The sequence below is a fragment of the Alosa pseudoharengus genome, unplaced genomic scaffold (genome assembly GCF_046254945.1).
Source record: "Alosa pseudoharengus isolate Yale_2024_CS ecotype anadromous, Long Island Sound unplaced genomic scaffold, YU_APseudo_1.1 YU_APseudo_1.1_scf_23, whole genome shotgun sequence".
NCBI lineage: Eukaryota > Metazoa > Chordata > Actinopteri > Clupeiformes > Clupeidae > Alosa > Alosa pseudoharengus.
Window position 1 is genome coordinate 20,852,825 of NW_027468685.1, and position 20,088 is coordinate 20,872,912.

The following is a 20,088-nucleotide window of genomic DNA, read 5'->3' on the forward strand; positions in this document are numbered from 1 at the left end:
CTTCCAGTATCCTGATGTACTCGAACTGATCCATGATCCCTGGTAATTTTGACATTCACTCAAGACACTGCTATTTTTTTGAGCACAACTGTATATATATATATATATATATATATATATATATATATATATACACTGGTCAACAACTAGGCAGTCCCCTCTGTTCACACCAAGGTGTCTTGTTAACATTAATAAATGTAATGTGTCAAACCATAATATCCAATTGATCCTCTCTGCTATAATAATGAAAGTAGTGTGCACCTTTAAGACAGTGAAGGCACAAGATCCCATAGTGAAAAGATTCTTATACAATGTGACAATCCTTGGTTGCGAAGGAAAAAAATGATTTTGGGTTGCAAGTCCCATGATAGATTTTTTGCAGAAAGTAGCAAGATGGAGCAATTAACACACTGACATCATTCTGAGCTTGGCAACATCCAAACCCCTAGCCAAAATAAGTGGAAAAACTAGGTGGGGGGAAAAATCAATAAAGGTTAATTAAAGAACATACAGGCTCACACATCTCAATTGTTACTTTGTTACTGTCCATCAACATATGACAATGTATTGAAATTGGAGATACAATTTCATTACCCTTATCCATCACCAAATTCAGAATGTATTACTTGATATTCTTCTAACCCAAAATCAAAGGCATAGTCATGGTGGACAATCAGACCAGATACAAGGTACAAACCCAGAGCTGTAAAAAGATTGTTTTATTGGAAATCAGATTTTTAAAAAACGTATCTAAAATCTAAAAAAACACAAACTACTCAACTATAGATGGACTTAAACAAAAAAAAAGCAAAATGAAAAAGTTCATCAGTAGTAAACAAAGTTTACCATTAGAGTGGCATATGCAAATCAAATTGTGCAAACAGTCTTGTCTTCAGCTCTTGCCTCAGCTGCACTCAGTGTGAGTACTCACGTCAACCACTACCCTTTTCTAAGCTATAAAAACAATTTGATCAAACAATCTTCACATTGATGGCAATTAGAATGTCTGGGTTAAAAAAGCTACAAGCTGTGCTGCCTTTTAAAAGGAAAAGACATAACTGGGCTAGATTTACAAACAGTGTGATTGGATGGGAGACAGTAAAATGTTTAGACATTGTAAAAACCCTGTTTTTATCAAGCATGAAGGCATATGTGAACATTTTCACAAGGTCACAATGAATAAGTGTTTTAGTATGTTCTGTGTTTATTTCCTTTATCAATCTCTTAAAGACTGTACGTCCAATACCACCTTTAATTGTGGAACCAAACATGGCCTTGCCACTTTTTTTTAAAAGACTACATACCCCAGGATGACTTGCAGGATATAATGGAATGGACTTCAGTAAATACAGACAAGGCAAGATTAATTCACCCATCCTGGAAAACACTTCTGGGATGAAATAATGAGGCATGTAAAAAAGGCAGAGATGGTTTGATAATATGCCCATACTGTTTAAACACCTCCTTTCTCCTACTAAGCCAGTGGTTCCCAAACATTTCATGTCAGGCTCCCCTTTGATAACGAGCTCTGGGCACACCAAATGCAGTTTAATGATGTATCGTTCTATTCCTTGGAACGGCTCATGTTAGGTACATGTCCGTTAAAAGTCTATGCTTTCAAACAAGGATAAATGGTAAGAGCATTGCCATACTTCATATGGTTGTTTGTTTAGGGTTCTCACTCTTGTTTGTACATCCTAAATCTGTACACCCTCTGAGGGTACAGCCCCACAATGTACAAAACAAATGTTAAAAGACCCCAAAAAAAACTACAAGCAGTCACTATCTCCCATGACAAATACTTAACAATGTACAGTGTCACATACATTTCTTTCCACGTAGTTTGTCAGGCAAAAATGTATGCATGACACCCCTGAGCTATGTGACCACATATTAAGTTATGCGTGTACAATAGGAAAACAAAACCAACAGTGAAAGTTCAATACTGTGGACATACTCCATATTGTCCTCATGTAAGATGACTGCTGGACTCTACACATGGACCTCCAGACATACACTCCCTCAGTTGTGCAACAAAAGATGTTGTCATTTATTGAAGCATGAAGGAGAAGCACCATGACTGGAGGAAGAGGCCTCCAGAGGATGTGCACTCATACAAGTTCATTAATTTAATGAGAAAACTAAAAAAAAAATAAAAAAAAATACAGCTAAAAACATTAGAGTACAACCTGAATTACATCAGCACAATCCTGCTCTGAGCCAAGGCCAGCCCAGCCCAGCCAAGTCAAGTCAAATCAAGCAGCAGATGAGTTGTAAACGATTCTTTCCCCGAAAAGGTGGTGGGCGCCCCAGGTAAGGCCTGCACAGGTGCGTCAGATCTACATGTGAGGAGTGGCAGTTCCTCTGGCACATCTTTTCCAATGGGCGAGGTGTAGAGTGCTATGAGAGAAGGATGAGGGATCCCTTTATCAAGGAACACCCCTTTGCCTGCATCACGTGACACCAAGCAGGGTGATCATCAATCTGAATCTGACAGTACAATGACCTCTTCCGGGTCACACTGAGTTGTTGCATCAACCTGATGATTGAGAAATGAAATAGATTTAATTTATCTTCATTAGCAGATTACCATATGAATAGCTACTGGACATTGACCATAGTAACAAAGTAATTGGTTTGATAGAATCACCTCTGTAACAATCATAGTAAATAGCAAAGATTCAACAAGTACGTAGAGTGCACATATTTACACTTAATCTCAGTAAAGGCTTGTACAAAAAAGGGGAGGCTTGGAAAAATAGCTATTTGGATGCTTTTCCAGCACACCGACCTTATTTGATTTTGTAGGCGGTGTCATCTGGGAACTGCTGACAATTTCCTGGGTGGGCGAGTCTGCTCGGGTGGAGTCTGCCTGCAAGGGACTGCTGGCCACGCCCATATCCAGAGGGATGTCACTCTCACTGCCACTGGGGTGAGAAAAAAAAGCATGTCTAAAAGATCAGCTGGTACAACAGCTGTGCAGTATGTACGCTAGGTAAACCTCCCTTCCCGACGCCTTCAAAGACGTGCTAGTAAGAGATGCTAGCACCCATGGGTTATAGCTCCCTTGCCAGCACCTCCCAATCCGAGGTGCTGCAAGTTGCTGTTTCGACGAGTCCAGGCAGGTGCAGGGATGAGCCGTGAGTGTAACCGTAGCCAGATGTGCAGTATGTGGGTCATTCTACGAAAACATGCCATTTTATGTCCCTCAAACAAAAGTGTCTTGCAAAGCTGAATTAACAATATTTTTTTCATAATTATTTTATATTTTAGGAAATATAATAATGGTAAAAATAAATTATTTACTTTTTAAGAATACATCTTTTTTTTTAAAGGATTTTAAGCACTTTTCGTATTAGGAATATTGCAAAAGCTGTAAAAATGGCTTGTCCCTCGGTATGACTTGTCTAGTATCACTGGCTATTTAGGATTAAAAAAGTCAAATTATCATAAAAATAAATACATGTACAAAAAGCCTCAAGTGTTTGTTCATGGATCATTAAACAATTTTATTTGGAATGTTTTTAAAATTATGAAAAAAAATCAACATTTTACATTTGTCCCCATGTTGTCGTCAACCCTGTTACTTTTGGATAAAAACCCCTTTGGAGAAAATGAACTGTGCCAAAAGTTACATCATTTTCAGGAAGTGATATCCCCTGCCTTCCAGGAAGTTAATGGTGAAGAGACCTTTTAATGACTTTTATTACGGTTTTGCACCGTCTGACAGAAGGGGACAAGCTGGTTTTGTCAACCCTGTTACCACAAAATCATGCATTAAAAATAATTTGATTGAAAATTTAAATGTAAATATTTAACATCATTTTAACCTCTCTTGAATGCACACCATGTGGTGTCCTGGTGTCCACCACATGGCTAGTAATGGCTGCCGATAACAATATTTCATCAACCCTGTTACTGTCAACCCTGTTACTGTCAATCCTAAAATCTAATAATTCATGTGTTCAACTCCAGAATTATTTATGTAACACATAATTATTTGTATAATATTCATGAATAGTTACAAGAGCACTCATTATTTTATAATAATATATGGGGTTTTTTTTGGTAACAGGGTTGACATAGCACACATACCTCTATTGACTATTTGTTAAAGTAAATAAATAAATAAATAAGATGATTTATTTGAGATGGCACCGCATGTTTTTCTGAGAGGTAAGAATCTACTTCATCCAAATAGGTGCTTCAAGATTTTAAACAGTACTTTGAAAATTAGATATTTTGAATGCAAAATGGCACGTTTTCGTAGAATGACCCATGTACGTTAAGTAAACCTTTCTCTGACGCCTTAAGAGACATACTAGAGATGCTAGCACCCATGGGTTTTACTTATGACACTCATAAGATCCCACATAAAAAATAACAGCCTAGGATCAATAAATCTATGCACACATTCTCTCTCCCACACACTGAAAAGGATCCCAACTAGGATATGAAGTTGCGGGGCCATTATAACAGGGTTCCAGGCTCGTGAAAATACATGTGTACAAGAGAAACAAGCCAGTGGTGGCAAACTTGTGATGAGTTCATGCTCCTTATGATCATCACTTTATACACAAAATAAATGACTATACACTGAACTATTTCCATGTTGATTTTCGCATTCCTACAAGTTACCCCACATATAATTTTAGTCCTATGTACATTACCAAAATATGCAGTCACACCTTGTTTTATCCTTAATATCTTCATGTGCATTTGTTGCAGAGACCTCGAATATTGGCTCAACATTAAAGTATTGTATTTGCAGACAAAATAATGATTAGGGTCATGTGGATGCAAAAAAAGTTTAGGAGACCCTCAATGTCACCAATTTTGCATTTTGTTCCATATCTTGGGCCTTATATAAAACTAATGGACACACAGTACAAACTTTTAATGTTCTAATCATACTGACAACATGTCTGTCTTCCACCCTACAATGTTGAAAGCAAGCTGAAAATAACACTTTTCAAGATATTAATGCCCAAACATAGCCTCAAAGATAAGGCATTTCTGAGAGTGAAAAATGACAAAATAAAGGGTGAAAAAATGTATCAAAACATTGCAATTTCACAAAAATATTTACTTAAATATTTACTAAATATTAGGTAGACAAACTTTGAAATTGAAAAATTTAGGACGGGGCAGCAACCATTTTCATGGGTATTGTCTGATTTGACACAGAATGACCCATTTACAACTGTTTGATCTATAAAAGGATTCAGCTCTCCTCAGTTTGTCATGGCAGTTGGCACATCTAAACTATGCCATAAACAGTGACATCTGGTTATGTGGATTCCTGCAGTATGGCAAAATGTTCTCACCTCATGCTGTTGGCTTTCTGCCGCTTGCTGCTGGTTTTCTGTGGGACAATTTCAACACTTCTCCTCCTCTTTCTTGAGTTCCAAGCAGAGTCAGAACCTACTGGACTCGGGGGAGAGGAGCGGCCATTGATCGACTTTGTATCGCAGGGAGTCAACAACAAGTCCTCATTGGTGGACACCACCACCGGCGATGGGGGCAGAGAGTCCAAGTTTGTTGTGATTGGCTGAGAGGGGGAAATGGGGCTTTGCCATTGATTGTCCATGGGGAGAATTGTTTTGACAGGCTCCGACTGGCTAGGACTGTCTGAAGGGGAGGCGTTTTCTGTTGTAGGTTGTTCTGGCGGGGAGGCGTCTGTGGAAGCTTCTCTGTGGCTGCTGCTCACTGACTGCTGGTCATTTTCGCTGGTTCCTTCTTCCTCCCCTCCCTCCTCATCCTCCTCTTCCAGAGCAGAGGATTTTACTGAAGGCAAGTCCTCACTCCCTTGGTTTTCACCTTCACTGGCATTCGTAGGCTCATCATTCTCCTCGTCTTCCTCATCACCTGAACAAAACCATAAGCTTTTGAAACCCCGACACTATTTATTTTTCTGGGAGCATCTATCAGTCACTCATTTCTCTGTATCCGAATATCATGATGATATATTCCGATGTTTGAATGCTTCATCTGACCATTAACTTTCTAATTTCTACTTGTGACTCACCCTCTTGAGAATGACTGGCCTGAATCTCTTCTTCAATGTCTGGGTCTGATGACACGTCATCTTCTTCATCTTCCTCCTCCTCCTCTTCACCGCCACTCCCCTCCTCTTTTTCCTCCTCATCCACTTTGCCTGAATCCTGCTTGTAGGACATGCGGACAATAACAATTCAGTTATTCACAAAGCACAGGCCGATTTAGCACAAAACAGTGTGCAGAAACAAAATACACTACAACAGCTACATCAATGGACTATGTTATGCCCTATTAAAATGATAACTTCATGTGCTTGCCATTGTAGTTTTTTCGAAAATCAATTACTACTATCATCCTAATAACAACACATAGCAAGGACTTCCACTTCAAATCACCACAGGGGATGACAAACATGTGAAGGAACATCCCCAATATGTATAAGGCCAAAGATTGTGCCTCCTTATAAGTCTGTAATTCCAACTAATCATAGTTGTTAGCAAGAGCCAATCTAGTCCGCAGCTCTTCTTCCTTACTTCTTTCTTCTGATTAGCTTTCTGGCGCTTCTGCCTCTCCTCCTCTTCTGTGTCGCCCTGCTTCATGGCATATTTGCTGATCACTTCCTCCAGGCTGGAGAGCGCCACCTCCCTATTGCTCCGCAGCTTACGCGCCAGGGTGGGGTCGGCGAGGGCAGGGTCTGTATCTAACAGGAGATGAAGAAAGGAAAGGGGTGAGTCAAGCCACGGCAATTCTGGCCAGGCCTAATTGTAGACAGGCCTCTTAAAACTGTAGATGCAGAAAATGCACTGATTTGTGCCTTCATTGTATGTACAATTGAACAGGTGATTGACTAGTGCTCGTACTGGGTTTGTAGGTGTCCGTGAGGTGGGAGCCGAAGTTGAAGACCATGTCCAGGTGGCGTCTGTCTTGCAGGCGGCTACCCGACTCCTGAAAGGCATCCTGGGCGATCTGAGACAGCTGGCTGCGGGTCAGCGACAGGTTGTGGCGCTGGTTGGCACGCTGCACCAGCTGCAGGATGTCGCGGTAGTCGGGTGGGTTCAACCGCACCTCTGGGCTGTTGATGTAACGCTCAATCTTGGGGGGACAAAGGTAGAGAGATGAGTGGTGGTGGTGGGGGAGGTAGGATTGAAAGAAAGGAAAAGATAGAGAAATAAAGAAAGGGGAAGAGTGAAGAATTACAAACATGAGCTATACAACCTACCTGTTTACCGCAACAAACGTGTACCAGGTTATTTTTTGTCTATACATCATACACAGTCTTTAAATAATTTTTGTAAGAGTGGGGCTGAACAAATGTTGTAGTCTCTGGATCAGTTAACGTCACAACAATCGTAACTTCATAACCACCGTAATCTCTGGTGTTTACCTACCTTCTTGTTAATTTCAGGATAACGAGTCCCTTTGTATGACACCCTCTGCTCAATGACTCTCCCTGTCAAAGAGCTACAGCTCTTCAGCTCACAGAGCTTATCATAGATTTTCATCATCTGGAATCAAACCAAACAAAAGCACATTTAACACAACAGAGAGGCAGAGTGGCCAATAGACACAAAAAGAGAGAGATGCTGTCAGCAGAGTAAAGACAGACTAGGGGGAATAAGGAGGCTCACAGTGATGGAGGGAAATGGACGAAAGATGAAGACATAGAAAACGACAGGGGCAGATTGAATAAACATACAGAGAGCAAAGGAGCAAGAGAAAAGGGCATATTCGAGCAGCAGCAGAACCCACTTTTCTCTTCAGTTTGTGCTCTTGAATGTAGCTTGAGTCCTCCTCCTCCAGGTCATCCACACTGAGCTCCTTCTCTTGCAGACGCTTGATCTCATCGTTGTACACCTTCAACAGGTTCTCCAGATACGCAATCTGAACCAGGCAGTGGAGAATGAGGAAAGAGGAGTTTAATCATTAGAAAATGAGCACACTTCATTAAGCTTAACCTTTCCATTTCAAAGCCATCCACATCAGTGTAGAAAAGTAGCTTACACTTTCAGTTAACAAGGTGGCATGAATAAAAAAAAAAAAACTGTAGTGTTGTCTCACAAGAAATAGAGGGGATAAGAATTTCCTGGGGTAGACAGAAATGGAGACATTTCTACAGACCTGTCTCCTGGAAGCCCGCTTAGGCTTCTTTTCTCCGTCTTCATTTGCGTCTTCACCTTGTGCTCCAGACGTCGACGGTGTCGCCTCAGCTAGACTTCCGCCGTCTGCCTCTCCCTCCGTCTTCCTTTGAGCCTTCTCCTCTGCAGGAGGAAGTGTGTGAGTAGTTGACCTCCTCTTGGCCGAGTGCTGCTTGAGAACTGTGCACAGTTCATTGATGAAGACAAAGGTCTTGGCTGCGCTGGCCTGGGCCCTGGTCAGACAGCGGCCCAGAGTGTTCCGGAACTCAACGGAAGACAAGAAGTCCGGCGTGGCCTTGGCGTGTTTGGTTTGCAGGAAGGTCAAAACCTCAGGGCAGTCTATAGTGTGGGGCCTACAATGTTCCACAAACTGATACAGAAAACAGGCAATAATTTGTAAACTATGACTGAGAAGAACACTATCATAATGGGTAGATTATTATATGGATAAGTCGTTTGTTAATATACCGCTCAACTGAACAAACTTTTCATCACTTTTCACTTGTCACTTATAAATTATTATCCTGTTCCTACACAGACCATCATCTCTCCAACATGAATTAGACACAACTTTGTCTTTGGACCATAGACTGTATGCTTTAGACACAATTACTCTGTCAAACTTTCATGACACACCCACCAATCGTTCTGTTACCTCTTGTTTCCTCCTCTTAGTACACTACCCAAATCGCGGTTTCTTTCAGGACTATTGACTTACCTCCGCGAATAGCTTCTCATTCTCTTTCTGAAGGACACTTCTGTCCTTTTTCGCAGAGGCAAAGGGTGACTGGGTTATGTGTGTGGGGGTGGGCGCCTGGACATTTCTCCTGGGTTTATCAGCAGATGAACGCGAGTTGGTGGAGGATGACGGTTCGGACTTTTCTTCCTCCTCATCGTCATCTAGAATTATGATGTTTTCCATTGCCAAAGTCACTGAGAACGTATCGAAAAAAAGTCAAACGATGGATCCCGATTCTTGCATAATGGCAGGATACAGGTTATCCTGTGTGTACTAAACAGCAGTGGGTTTACATGCAGTTTTTTTGTCATTCCGATTAAATTGTTCCGATTGAGGTGTTCATATAACAATTTTGATTCCGATTGAGCCGTTATTAAATTTCTAACAGGATTAAAAGTGTCCATGTAAACGTGGCTACTGTCAATTTTTATGCTAACCTAACTCACAACCACTATCACCAAATAATGTGCGATACACAAATATCATACTGTGCATGACACTAACAAAACAGCATAGCTGCTAACAAGGCGAAGGCTGCAAGTTCACATTCCGTATTTCCTTTAGGTCCTAGTGCTACAGGAAATTCCATTTGATGTGACTCTTGACTCCTTTAAAGAAGCTAACATTAGCATTACTTGGTAACGATAAATGGCTAAGCATCTTTATATCTCTTGGCATGATATTGCTCGCACTCTTCTTAGAAGCACACCGACACTACCACCCACATTCTTAACAATACCAATTTCTTATAAATAACTTGATACTTGATGATGGCTTGTTTGTAACGACACCCTACCAAGCTAGTTCCTTGGCTAGCATGGCTAACATTACTTCAATCTACTCCAGACCCCGGGATATTACAGGATAGTAATTCGTTGTGTATCGTACACATGTTATTACTTCACTAATCATTTGTTGTGAAACACAATTAATGGGAAATAACTTACATGTGTAGGAAAGGCAACGTTACCACGGGAGTGATCGCTAATTTACTTAAGTAACAGCTGGTTAGCAGCTCGCGCTCCTTCCAGGTTCTATTTTCACTTCTCAGCGCGAAACAACACAATCTACAAGCTCATTTACAATTCGTGGCATTTCAGTAAGGACACTAGTCATTGGCTGACACCCATTCCGTTCTTTCTTCTGTGGTATGTTTTGATCCGTGCCTGTCTACGCACTGTCGGTCGTGGAATCTCCCCCTGGCGTGTAAATTCAAAATAAAAATGAAAAACCTACCCGTGTTTGTCATGGTTGTGGCCTGCTTTGTAGGCTACATCAGTTCGAGAAAGAACTCAATTGAAAAAATATTCAATTAAGATTAAACTTCACCCATTAGGATTTGCTGTGTGGTTATAAAATAACAGGAATAATTGGATTGACAACTAAACTTTATTTCAATCAAAGAAGTGGATAGGCTACAACTCAAGCGAACACAAACTATTTAGCAATGAAAATATTTACAGTTCTCCTGTCAAAGTTATTTACAAGTTTACTTTAGCAGTGTCACATCACTAACAGTAGCCTACTGTCTTGGACACCAATGAATTTGACACCTCAAACAGTGGAATTTCAAGGGAGGTTGTGAAGAGACTGCATTTAATATACACAAACATTCTGTATCTTAAGTTTTGTTTCAAATGCATTTGCATATTCAATATTTACTTACTCTTTCATACCTTCACAGATCGAAATCATTCACAACTTTGTTTTTCGTCTTTTCAACAACCCAAACAATTGGTACCGTAAGGCTGAATGAAAAAAAAATTGAGCAAGGAAGCATCAGTCAGAGCCATTTTATGTTTGCGTAATTGCCAGCTGGTTTCAAGGTCACTTCTCCTTCTGAAATTGAGAGACAGAGCAGAGTGATTAAACATCGCAAAGCAACAATTTAAATACAGCACATGCTGATATTATAAAATGACAAATAAACTGCACGGGACTTTAAAATGACAACTTCAGGCACAACTAAAGTTAATATAGAGAACATAAATAGACTGAAGACCGAGCTTACCTTATCTTTGGTATCTCCATTGCTTGAAACTGCAGAAACAGAAGTTTATTTTAAAACAATTGAATTTTAAACGTCAGAATTATGTAGGCAGAATTAAATTCTCCTTTATATTTTGGACCTAGAAAAACTGACTCAAGGCTGCCTTTGTTAGTGCAGCAATTGAAATACCTGTAGAGCTGAACGTCCAACTAAACACCTTTATCAGACCATAAAGGCCCAAGGCTACAGCGACCATCACCATGGAGTCCTCAATAGAAGGAGCACTGACACCTAACACAGAAAAAGAAGAGATCTGAGTGTTGCTTTGATGCATAAAAATGTCTTGGTCTCAAAACTCTCTTAAAGATAAGCTCTTTCAAACACCTTAGGATGAATGCACCTATTTTAATAGGAACTTACCAACAAATTACCCTACCAGTCAAAAGTTTTCAGACACTTCAACATTCCCATTCCACCACTCCATTATAGACAGATTACCAGTTGAGATCAGTTTCATTGTTTTTTTTAATCAGGGCAGCAGTTTTCCGATTACATTATATGCTTACATAATTGCAAAAGGGTTCTCAGCTGGTATTCAGTCTATAATGGAGTGGAATGGAATTCTCCAAACTTTTGATTGGTAGTGTGTATATACAATACCCATTCACATGGATTGACTTAAAGATCTCATTCCAAGTTTTCACTCCTGCATCTTTCTTATACAAGTACAGATGTAGTAACATCACCCACCAATAACATTGAGGGTCACTTTGGCCTTCCTGGTGCCCCCTGTGTGTTTGACCACACAGGTCACCTCCCCACCGCGGCCCAGTCCCAGCCTGGCTGAGTCCAACTCCAAACGACTGCTCTGGCTGTATGTGCCGTCCGAGGCCTGCTTGTGGCCAGACATACTGCCCTGGCCCAGAGAGCGTGACTGGCCGTCAGCCCCAACAAACTCCCAGCCCAGCTCCAGGGAGAGGGGGACGAAGCCTGAGGCCTCGCACTGCACGGACACCGCCTGGCCCGGCACGATGAGAGGGAGTGGGGAGGGAAAGATGGAGAGGGAAGGGGGCTCTATGTTTGGGTAGGATAGAGTAGAGGAAGTCATAATCACAAAGAGAGAGACAGAATAAGATTATATAGTGTGTAAAATAAATGACTGGTGCTTTTAACATATTGCCATGATCATTACAATACTGATGGATCCATTCCAATAGAAAAACTAGCATGACAAACTAGCAATACAAACAGAATGAAGTAACATCATGGGTACATTTCTACTTACAGTATATACCATTTCATTATTTTGGTCTTGTTTTGGTCTGCAAAACACAGGTTAGCATCCTCACCTACGACCTCCAGGTCAAGTGCTACCTGTGCCAGCAGGTTTGGCAGGTAAACAGTGCAGATGTAGGTGCCCGAGTGGCGCACTTGAGCTTCCTCCAGGATCAGTGATGCATTTCCCGTCTCGTGCAGGGCACTGAAGTCCAGTGCTGTGCCCGTCTCGGTGGTGTCAGCCAGCCAGTCATTCTTGCCATCGTAGGCCAGGACCAGGCGGCCTTCGCCACGGAACTGGTAGCGCCACTCCACAGAGAAGCCCGAGCCAGTGAGCGGAGAGGAGGGGTCCACCCAGAAGCCGCAGTCCAGCATCACCTGCTCACCCAGACGAGAGCGAACAGCTGCAGTTCTACTACTGATGCTGAGGATGACTGCGGAGGAATAGAAAAGAGACAGGAAGAGACACAGACAACGTTGTATGTGGTTCTATATACAGTGAAACTGTTAGTGACTTTGGTCAAGTAATTGGCTTTGATGGTGTCATAGGCAATGCATTGCAGTGAAGCAGAGTATCTTTTACCTTGAGGTTCTTTGGATCCAGAGGGTGCACGCATGATGGAGGACATTACCAATTGCCCATCCAACCCTTGTGCAGCCACTGAGAACCAATCAGCTTGCAGGTGAATGGGGCTTTGGCCGGATTCAGTAAGCGAAGCAGCCCAGCGGACCATGGATGGCTGAGGCAAGAACGGGTTAATTTCACACTGTGGCTTTTGCACAGAGCCCTCTGGTGGGTGGAGGGGAACATGGCAAAAAGAAGCAGCAGGGTCTGAGAAAAAAAGGATATCAATATGATTATTTTTTTCCATTTTACTTTTGTTTTTCAGTTGTGTTTGACAACTGTTTGTCAGGGAGTCAGTCAAGATATCAACTTGTAGTACCTAGTACTAATATCCACACCAGTCAGGTAAAGTGATCAGGAAAGAGATGACCATCATGCTACTCCTCTCTTGTTTGCCAAGCTTTTAAAAGCACTGCACAGTGTGTTTCCAAGGTACACAAATACAAACACATACGCACGCACACACACACCCGCACACAGACACACTCACCAGTGACATAGTAAACCCTCGATGGGTCTATGTCTGCAGGGGGGCTTGACTGCGTAATGCTGGCATCATCGGAGTTCGTTCTGATGTACATGAGAGACTTCTCCTGTGTTACTGGTGCAGAGAAGCCCCCTCTCCCCGGCTTCTCTTGGACAAACCAGCACTCCATCACGGGACAATTATCAGACGACGCTATAACAAGAAAAGATACTTCAGGTCTAGTTTAAAACACTGGGAATGCATTATAAAACGCAACGGGCTGGTCGTCTGAAGCTCGAAGCATTATAAATACATTTCACAGTTATTTCAGAGCATCGCAAAAGTAAGGAAATAGTACAAAACATTCAGTCCTAACGACTTACCACGTATGAAGGCTGACGTCAATGTGATAAGTAAGATCTCATTAATCATCGCATTATCGGTCATGTTTCTTTCGGTAATGTTTTTTAAAAGTTTTTAAGAACAACAAAATGCAATAGCACACGGCAGTGCAATCTAAAAAAATTATTAATGCGTATCGGACTCTACCGGATTTCCCCAGACTCGCGCTTTAGTTTCATTTTAGGATATCAAACTGCCATGCGCGTACCAGAATGATAAAATACAGAAAAAAAACACTAGGGGGAGCTCTTGGTACGTGTATAACAGAGCCGTATATCTCTATATACGGCTCTGGTGTATAACATAGACTGTAGTCATAGACTGTACAGTCTATAGGGAGGGAAAGTAATCTCATCGCCATCTAGTGGTTGCGTTTCTAGAGTTTAGCGGAGGGGATGGGATTTTTTTTTAGAAAAAATATATCTCGGTGCACATTGGGATCTTAATTTAATGCCTTCCATATGTTAGGCACTGGGGTCACCTCTATTAACCTGGCCCTAGCCAGATGAATGTCGTTCCGCTAGCTCCACTCATCCATCTGGAACCGATCCATTGAAATGTCGTTTCAGAAGGCTGGACCTAATCAAAAAATGCTTGCATATGATTGAATAAGCCACTTGTCCGTCATCTATTGACGTGCTACTTCAACCACTCTCATCGAAGCCAACCCGTGACGCTGATAACAGTCTCACAGTCGCTTCTACGCTATGTCACATCTATGAAACTCCCGCCCTGCGTCCTGATTGGCTAAACCATAATGGATGAGGCCGTGTTCCAGGGCGAGAACATGTTAACTCCACCTCATTAGTATGCGCAAGGTTGTCAGTACACGATCCGTACCGCCTGCCAGATCCGTTCTGCGCATGCGCATAATTACGTAGAAGAAGACGTAACGATTCCTCTGTAATATCTGTACCACGCATGTCTTGAAACAGTTGACGGCCAAGAAGCGGCACATTTGACGAGACCAACTTCGCAGAAAAATATATTTTGTCTACGCCCGACGAATTATGTCCACAGATTGTGCAGGTAAGAGTACAGCGTTCAGATGTTCAATGTATCTTTGTCTTTAAAAATGTTGCTATTGTTGGTTAAACGTAATGTCACTATATCTTGCATATGGCAATTGTTAACAGTGAACGTTAGCTATCGTTAGCCGTTTGGGTAATCATTAACTTAACAGTAACGGTAATTTAAATAGGGACCGCATTGAGCATTAGCTAGTATTTATTCATGCCAACACCGCAACCTAACTTATCCAACACTTAAGTGTTGGATAAGTTAGGTTGCTGTGTTTCATCTGAAGGTTTATGGGCTAAGGTTAAGGTAAATAATATGCATTTATTTATCAGGTTGATGCCACTAAAGGCCACGATTAACTTCACCAAAGGACATGGAAATATGTGCGGTAAGTAGCCTACTTTTTTTTACTGGTTAACGTTAGTTAAGAGACCTGTTATTCAGCACATGTTCCAGACAAGGTCGTAGTCTGAATTTTTAAAATACCGAGGTCAGGGGCGTCGCTAGAAATTTTGGGCACCCCAAAATGCTAGGGGCTTCTGAGCCCTCCGATCATTTTGCCAACAATGACACAGAAGGATAGATTTGTTAATTTTATAACATGTTTTTTCTTCTTTTTTTTTTACTTGAACCAACACACTTTTCCACAATATTCTATTTATTTTAGATGCACTTTTATATCTCGAGCCTTTTCCCAAATTGGCTTTGGATATTTACAGTGCATAAGGAAAGTGTTCACAGCGCTTCACTTTTTCCACATTGTAAGTTTCAGACTCATCTTAAAATTAATTCAATTCTCTCATCTCAATCTACACACAATACTCCAACACTCCACAGAAAGTGTGGAGTGTTTGGAGTGTTTTGTAAATTTATAAATAATAAAAGACTGAAATATTTAATTTACAACCAAATGTTTTAGAGCCCGCGTTGAGAGATGTATTCAGGGCAGGGCTGTACCTACACATATTTGTTGCACATGCTACAAAAATCATTCTTTGCGATGGATGATTTAGTAGCCTGTCAACATTACACCGGTCCGATACAGTTTTGCCTATGGCTATACCATGAGACTGAGACGCTTTTTGTTTGTTCGAAGTGCGTGTTTAGGGTGTGAGAGGGGAGTGATGTGCTGTGATTCCAGCTTGGTAGTTGTAGTCTATGCGATTAAAAAGCATGTGTGTGTGAAGTATCCAAACAATGATAACACTTTCATTATGGCTGCTTTAGCCACAGACATTCAGCTACTGTACCGTGGGTCCCTTTTAGAAGTGTCCACTTCATTTGCGCTTTCCGTGATTCACGCAGCTGCGTGAAATGTATTACTACTGATATGCAAAACTATTAACTTTTCGCCAAGAGGTGGCAGTTTAAGTCCGCTTGATACTGTAAGCCATTGGTTCCCAAAGAAGATTTTATTTGGGTCGCCAGCATAGCCTAGTTACAACTTATGTTGTGTAATAGGCCTAGCATAGGGCCTACCTTATATAGCTTATAGTTTGTTAAGTCACGGTTTTGTCATAACTCCCTCTATGCACTTTTGCATTTAGATAGCTCTGAAGTCAGTAAATGTATGCCAAAGTAAAACTGTGGTGTATGTCAGCATAATGAAATGTATGTAATGCAAAAAGGTGTGTCAGTGGGGAGCGCAGCCGCAAGTGTGATGTCGAGCAAGCAAGCCAGCAAGAGGTCTTTCGCGGACTGGGAGGTCCAGGTTTTATCCGGCTCCTAATTACGCCACCAATTAGCCACGTCATCAGAACCCTAGAGCTCCCCATGCAACCAATGAAAGTAGTACAACATATTGAACAGGTCGGCCTCTTTTTAAACTGAACTACATTTCCCTTGTGCAATAAGTGCATGCCTGCTGGCAACATGGGAGATAAACAGAATAACAAGCTATAAGGTGTCCCAATATACGGAATGAATTAACTTGGGAGAGAATTCCACTCCGGGAGGTCTTTGTCTCCGTCTCCTCCATTATTTCTGCATATCTGGACACCTCAGCGGATATTACTCCTTACATAAATCCTCATGTCAAATCCAAGTTTTAATACTGTCCTGTAGTAAGAATAAACATCACAATGGTCATAATGTGGCATACCACAGCAAGGAAAATGGGTAAACATGTGTTGTATAAAATTATCCTATGGGTTGTAGACATCATTGAGAGAGAGTTTGAAACTGTAAAGCATGTATTCATATAACCTTAATCATAATCAAGTAATACACTGAAGTTATTCCTAACCATAATACTCTTATAACATTTTAAATAACAAGTTTAACTAATACTATTAACATACTGAAGCTATTCTACCAGAATTCCCCCTACGTGCGCTCTGTATCCCTATGTCTCTGTTTGCTGCCCTGTGTCTCATTTTGTTGCACTGTGTCTCATGCTGCCTTAGCCTAGGCCTTTTGAAGAAACCAAAGTCGGCCTTGAAGCTGCAAGATAACGCGTACACAGGGCGAGCTCTACTCATAACAACCAGTAGGAGAGTGCAGGGGGGCGAACGATATTTAACCCATGCACAATGTATGACCTGTGATCACTCTATACTGTACACCCCTGAACTTTCCATAAACTTAAGGTGAAAAGTTCGTTCGGGGTAGTGTTGTGTCAGTATTTTGAAGGGGTATAAGTAAGAGAGTTCTACCTTTGTTCGGGAGTGCAATCGTGCGATCCACTCAGGCTTTGCGCTATGTAGTCATTAAAGGAATTTTTGCACGGAACTCTGCCGGACTTTTGCGCCTTCTTTCTAATCTAAACCGCAGTAGGCTCATGTTAATCTAATGGGCTTTGAGACATCTTTTTTGTCTTGTGACAAAGTCTCCTGGTTCAATTGTTTCCAGTTTCATTTATTGTTTATAATGCTAAAGAGGAAAAATAAAACATATGGTTTGCAGGGACCACAAACAAGTTATGTCATGAATATCTAACATATTAAAGACTGTTACAAAAAAAATCTCAAAACAATTCAACTGATCCTAAAAATAAGGTATGACCACTAGAAGCAATAGAGGGTCTCCGCGGATCCTTAAAAAGTATTAAAACGTCTTAAATAAAATATACATTTTTTAAGGTCTTAAAATGTATTACATTTAGCTAATTTTCTCATCTGGGTGGAATGTAAGAAATATGTCTGGAGAGACTATTTTCCATGCTAACGTTATTTCACCAGTGCACGTCCCTGTCTAACAAGACAGTGCCAGGAGTGATTTCAGTGAAGCAGAGAAAAGCTGTGAGTTGATAAAATAGGCTGTATGTGCTCTGAGCAAAAGCTCACTTGTAGTCGGCAAACCAGTTTCCTGTTCTTTGACATGGCTGTCAACAAGCACCTGAAAATGAGTGCTTTAGTTCTACTAAAACGTGAAAATTAGAATGTACCGCCTAGAACAAGGTAGCGATGGAGTTTCTCAGACATTCGTCGTGACAGATTTACGGAGTGTCGTAAATCATATACTCTGAGGCTGTAGGGGGAGCTCTGTAGAGAAACCTGCCAGCAAAAAGTGAGAAAACAGAAAAGAAATGGCCAAAACTGCATAGTTTCTCTTTAATCACAGATGCATCAGAGTATTTATTGGATTATGACCTAACGATTCTTAGCGTTTGCCCTTTTGTTTTTCTAATCAGTATTACAGTGTATGAATGATGATGATGATGATGATGGTGATTATGATGATGATACTCTGTTTTAATGCTGTAGTAATATTATTCTAATAAATTATTTTGTCTGTCCTATTTCTCTCTCTCACACACTCTCATTTAACAGTTCACACCACCAGAAGGTGCAGTGCAACCAAGTCCACCAAGACCCCCCAGTACACGTAAATCCCCCAAGCCCCCCCAGGACACATAAATCACTCAACGACATAGAATGACAAAATGCCACCCCAAATTGTCAGATGGCACAGTTCATGTTGTAAGTTCACCGTATGTTTTTTATGTATAATGTAACCCTTAGCTGAAAAAGTTGGAAAGTCCTTATAGGGTGACTTATTTCTCCTATTTTAGTCAGTGTCAAACCACTGCATAAAAACGTATAATACATTGGTGTAAATAAAGTGCATTAAAAATGGTCAACTCCAGGTGATTCTCTTTCACAGAAAAGCCCAAGGACTCGGAACATGAAGCCAAAGAAGTAGATGATGACTCGGCCCAGTGACACCAAATGGAAAAGCCCATCGCAGTAGTCAACCCTACTGGAGATGAATGCATCAATAAGTTATCTAAATCATGTTTTGACATTAGACATCTAAGTTTGGCCATGTTTTTGAGGCTTATGACTCTGCCACTGCACATGGTTTGTAGAGAGAGGCATGCACACTCTATTCTGTGAGATGAAAATGTTTGCATGGCTCTGATTGGAAATTGCCAGAAGGGATAGGTCAAGCAGGAGCAGTGTGAAAGGCGTCCTAATTGCTTGAGTGGGAGGGGAAACGTCTAATGGCCACCTTACACCAAACAAGTTTGACAAGATTTGGGAAAGATTCTTAAAAGATTGTAGTATTTTAACTAATGCCCCCATTCAAGCTTTACTCAAAAGACTCCAATCTTTGAAGAATCTTTCCCAAATCTTGTCAAAGTTGTTTGGTGTAAGGAGGCCATTAGTCTAATAGCCTTGCACCAAACCACCAAAGTACTCATGACTGTCAGGTAGGGGTGTGACGGTATTTTAACACTATTTCAAAAATGTCCAGTGATGACGTATTACAGCAAAAACCTTTTATAGACTATTTCTTTGTACAGTGTACTCATGCAATGGGCAGCAATCGTGAGCTGTTTGCTTAATGTTATAGTTGTGAAAACATTAGAAAATGTTATGGGCTTGAAATTGCATACAATACCTGATGTATTTTTTCATGTTACATGAATTAAAATTAAGTGTTATTTATATAAGATCGTACTTATGTAGTTAAAAAAAAATATTGAACGGTGAATAGTCTCTTGTAGCCTATTAGTGTGGTAAGTCAGAAGTTGCAGAGCATCTTCAAAAGGATGAACACTCATGCTCTATGGCCTTGAAGGATTTGTTATTTATGCATGCAATAAAATGATATTGATAAACGGTCATTGAGTCCATGAGTCACTTGAGTTTTCATGCCGTTGATTCATCGTTGAATTTCGGTCGTCTGACAAACCGTTTCCCTAATAGTTGCTAACCTGTTAGTTGGTTGGCAATGCGGAAATTGCATTGCAACCAGCTAAGATGCTAACTTAGTTAGCAGCTAGGAAACGCAACCCTGACCAATCAACGTTGATTCGATCTTCTTTGCTATGTGGGTAGCCTCCATACATTTCCGTTGGTTCCTTAAAACATGTACATTTAACTATTAGAACTTTATTACTGCTACAAACAATGTTAACTTGACTTATTATACATTCTCGTTCTCTGGATAGGTAATACTGACAATCGCGCAAGCGTAGAACCGATCATG

The 20,088-nt window shown here is 40.9% G+C and overlaps 2 protein-coding genes and 1 long non-coding RNA gene across 4 annotated transcripts; 1 reads left to right on the top strand and 2 right to left on the bottom strand.

The window, feature by feature from the left end:
* Positions 1-704: 704 nt before the first annotated feature.
* On the bottom strand, positions 705-10,162 carry daxx (death-domain associated protein). 2 transcript variants are annotated; one of them, XM_076301997.1, is made up of 11 exons: positions 9,822-10,162; positions 8,854-9,068; positions 8,119-8,505; positions 7,750-7,881; positions 7,389-7,505; positions 6,861-7,092; positions 6,534-6,700; positions 6,029-6,164; positions 5,328-5,868; positions 2,792-2,927; positions 705-2,539 (listed from the first exon to the last, which is right to left on the bottom strand). In XM_076301997.1, the coding sequence occupies exons 2-11, from the start codon at positions 9,055-9,057 to the stop codon at positions 2,480-2,482; spliced, it is 2,112 nt and encodes a 703-aa protein (XP_076158112.1). In that variant the 5' UTR covers positions 9,058-9,068; positions 9,822-10,162; the 3' UTR covers positions 705-2,479. The 2 variants fall into 2 exon arrangements, with proteins under 2 accessions (XP_076158112.1, XP_076158111.1); XM_076301996.1 differs by having other exon boundaries at positions 6,029-6,167; positions 9,822-10,160.
* Positions 10,163-10,244: 82 nt separating this feature from the next.
* On the bottom strand, positions 10,245-13,808 carry LOC143140866 (tapasin-like). Its single transcript, XM_076301998.1, has 8 exons — positions 13,614-13,808; positions 13,255-13,443; positions 12,723-12,971; positions 12,214-12,573; positions 11,615-11,938; positions 11,054-11,155; positions 10,886-10,914; positions 10,245-10,713 (listed from the first exon to the last, which is right to left on the bottom strand). Exons 1-8 carry the CDS (start codon positions 13,675-13,677, stop codon positions 10,702-10,704), a joined length of 1,329 nt encoding a protein of 442 aa, XP_076158113.1. The 5' UTR covers positions 13,678-13,808; the 3' UTR covers positions 10,245-10,701.
* Positions 13,809-14,465: 657 nt separating this feature from the next.
* On the top strand, positions 14,466-19,702 carry LOC143140867 (uncharacterized). The gene is made up of 4 exons (XR_012990692.1): positions 14,466-14,661; positions 14,985-15,040; positions 18,423-18,572; positions 18,757-19,702. It is a non-coding gene; the product is annotated as an uncharacterized LOC143140867 (long non-coding RNA).
* The last annotated feature ends 386 nt before the right edge of the window (positions 19,703-20,088 follow it).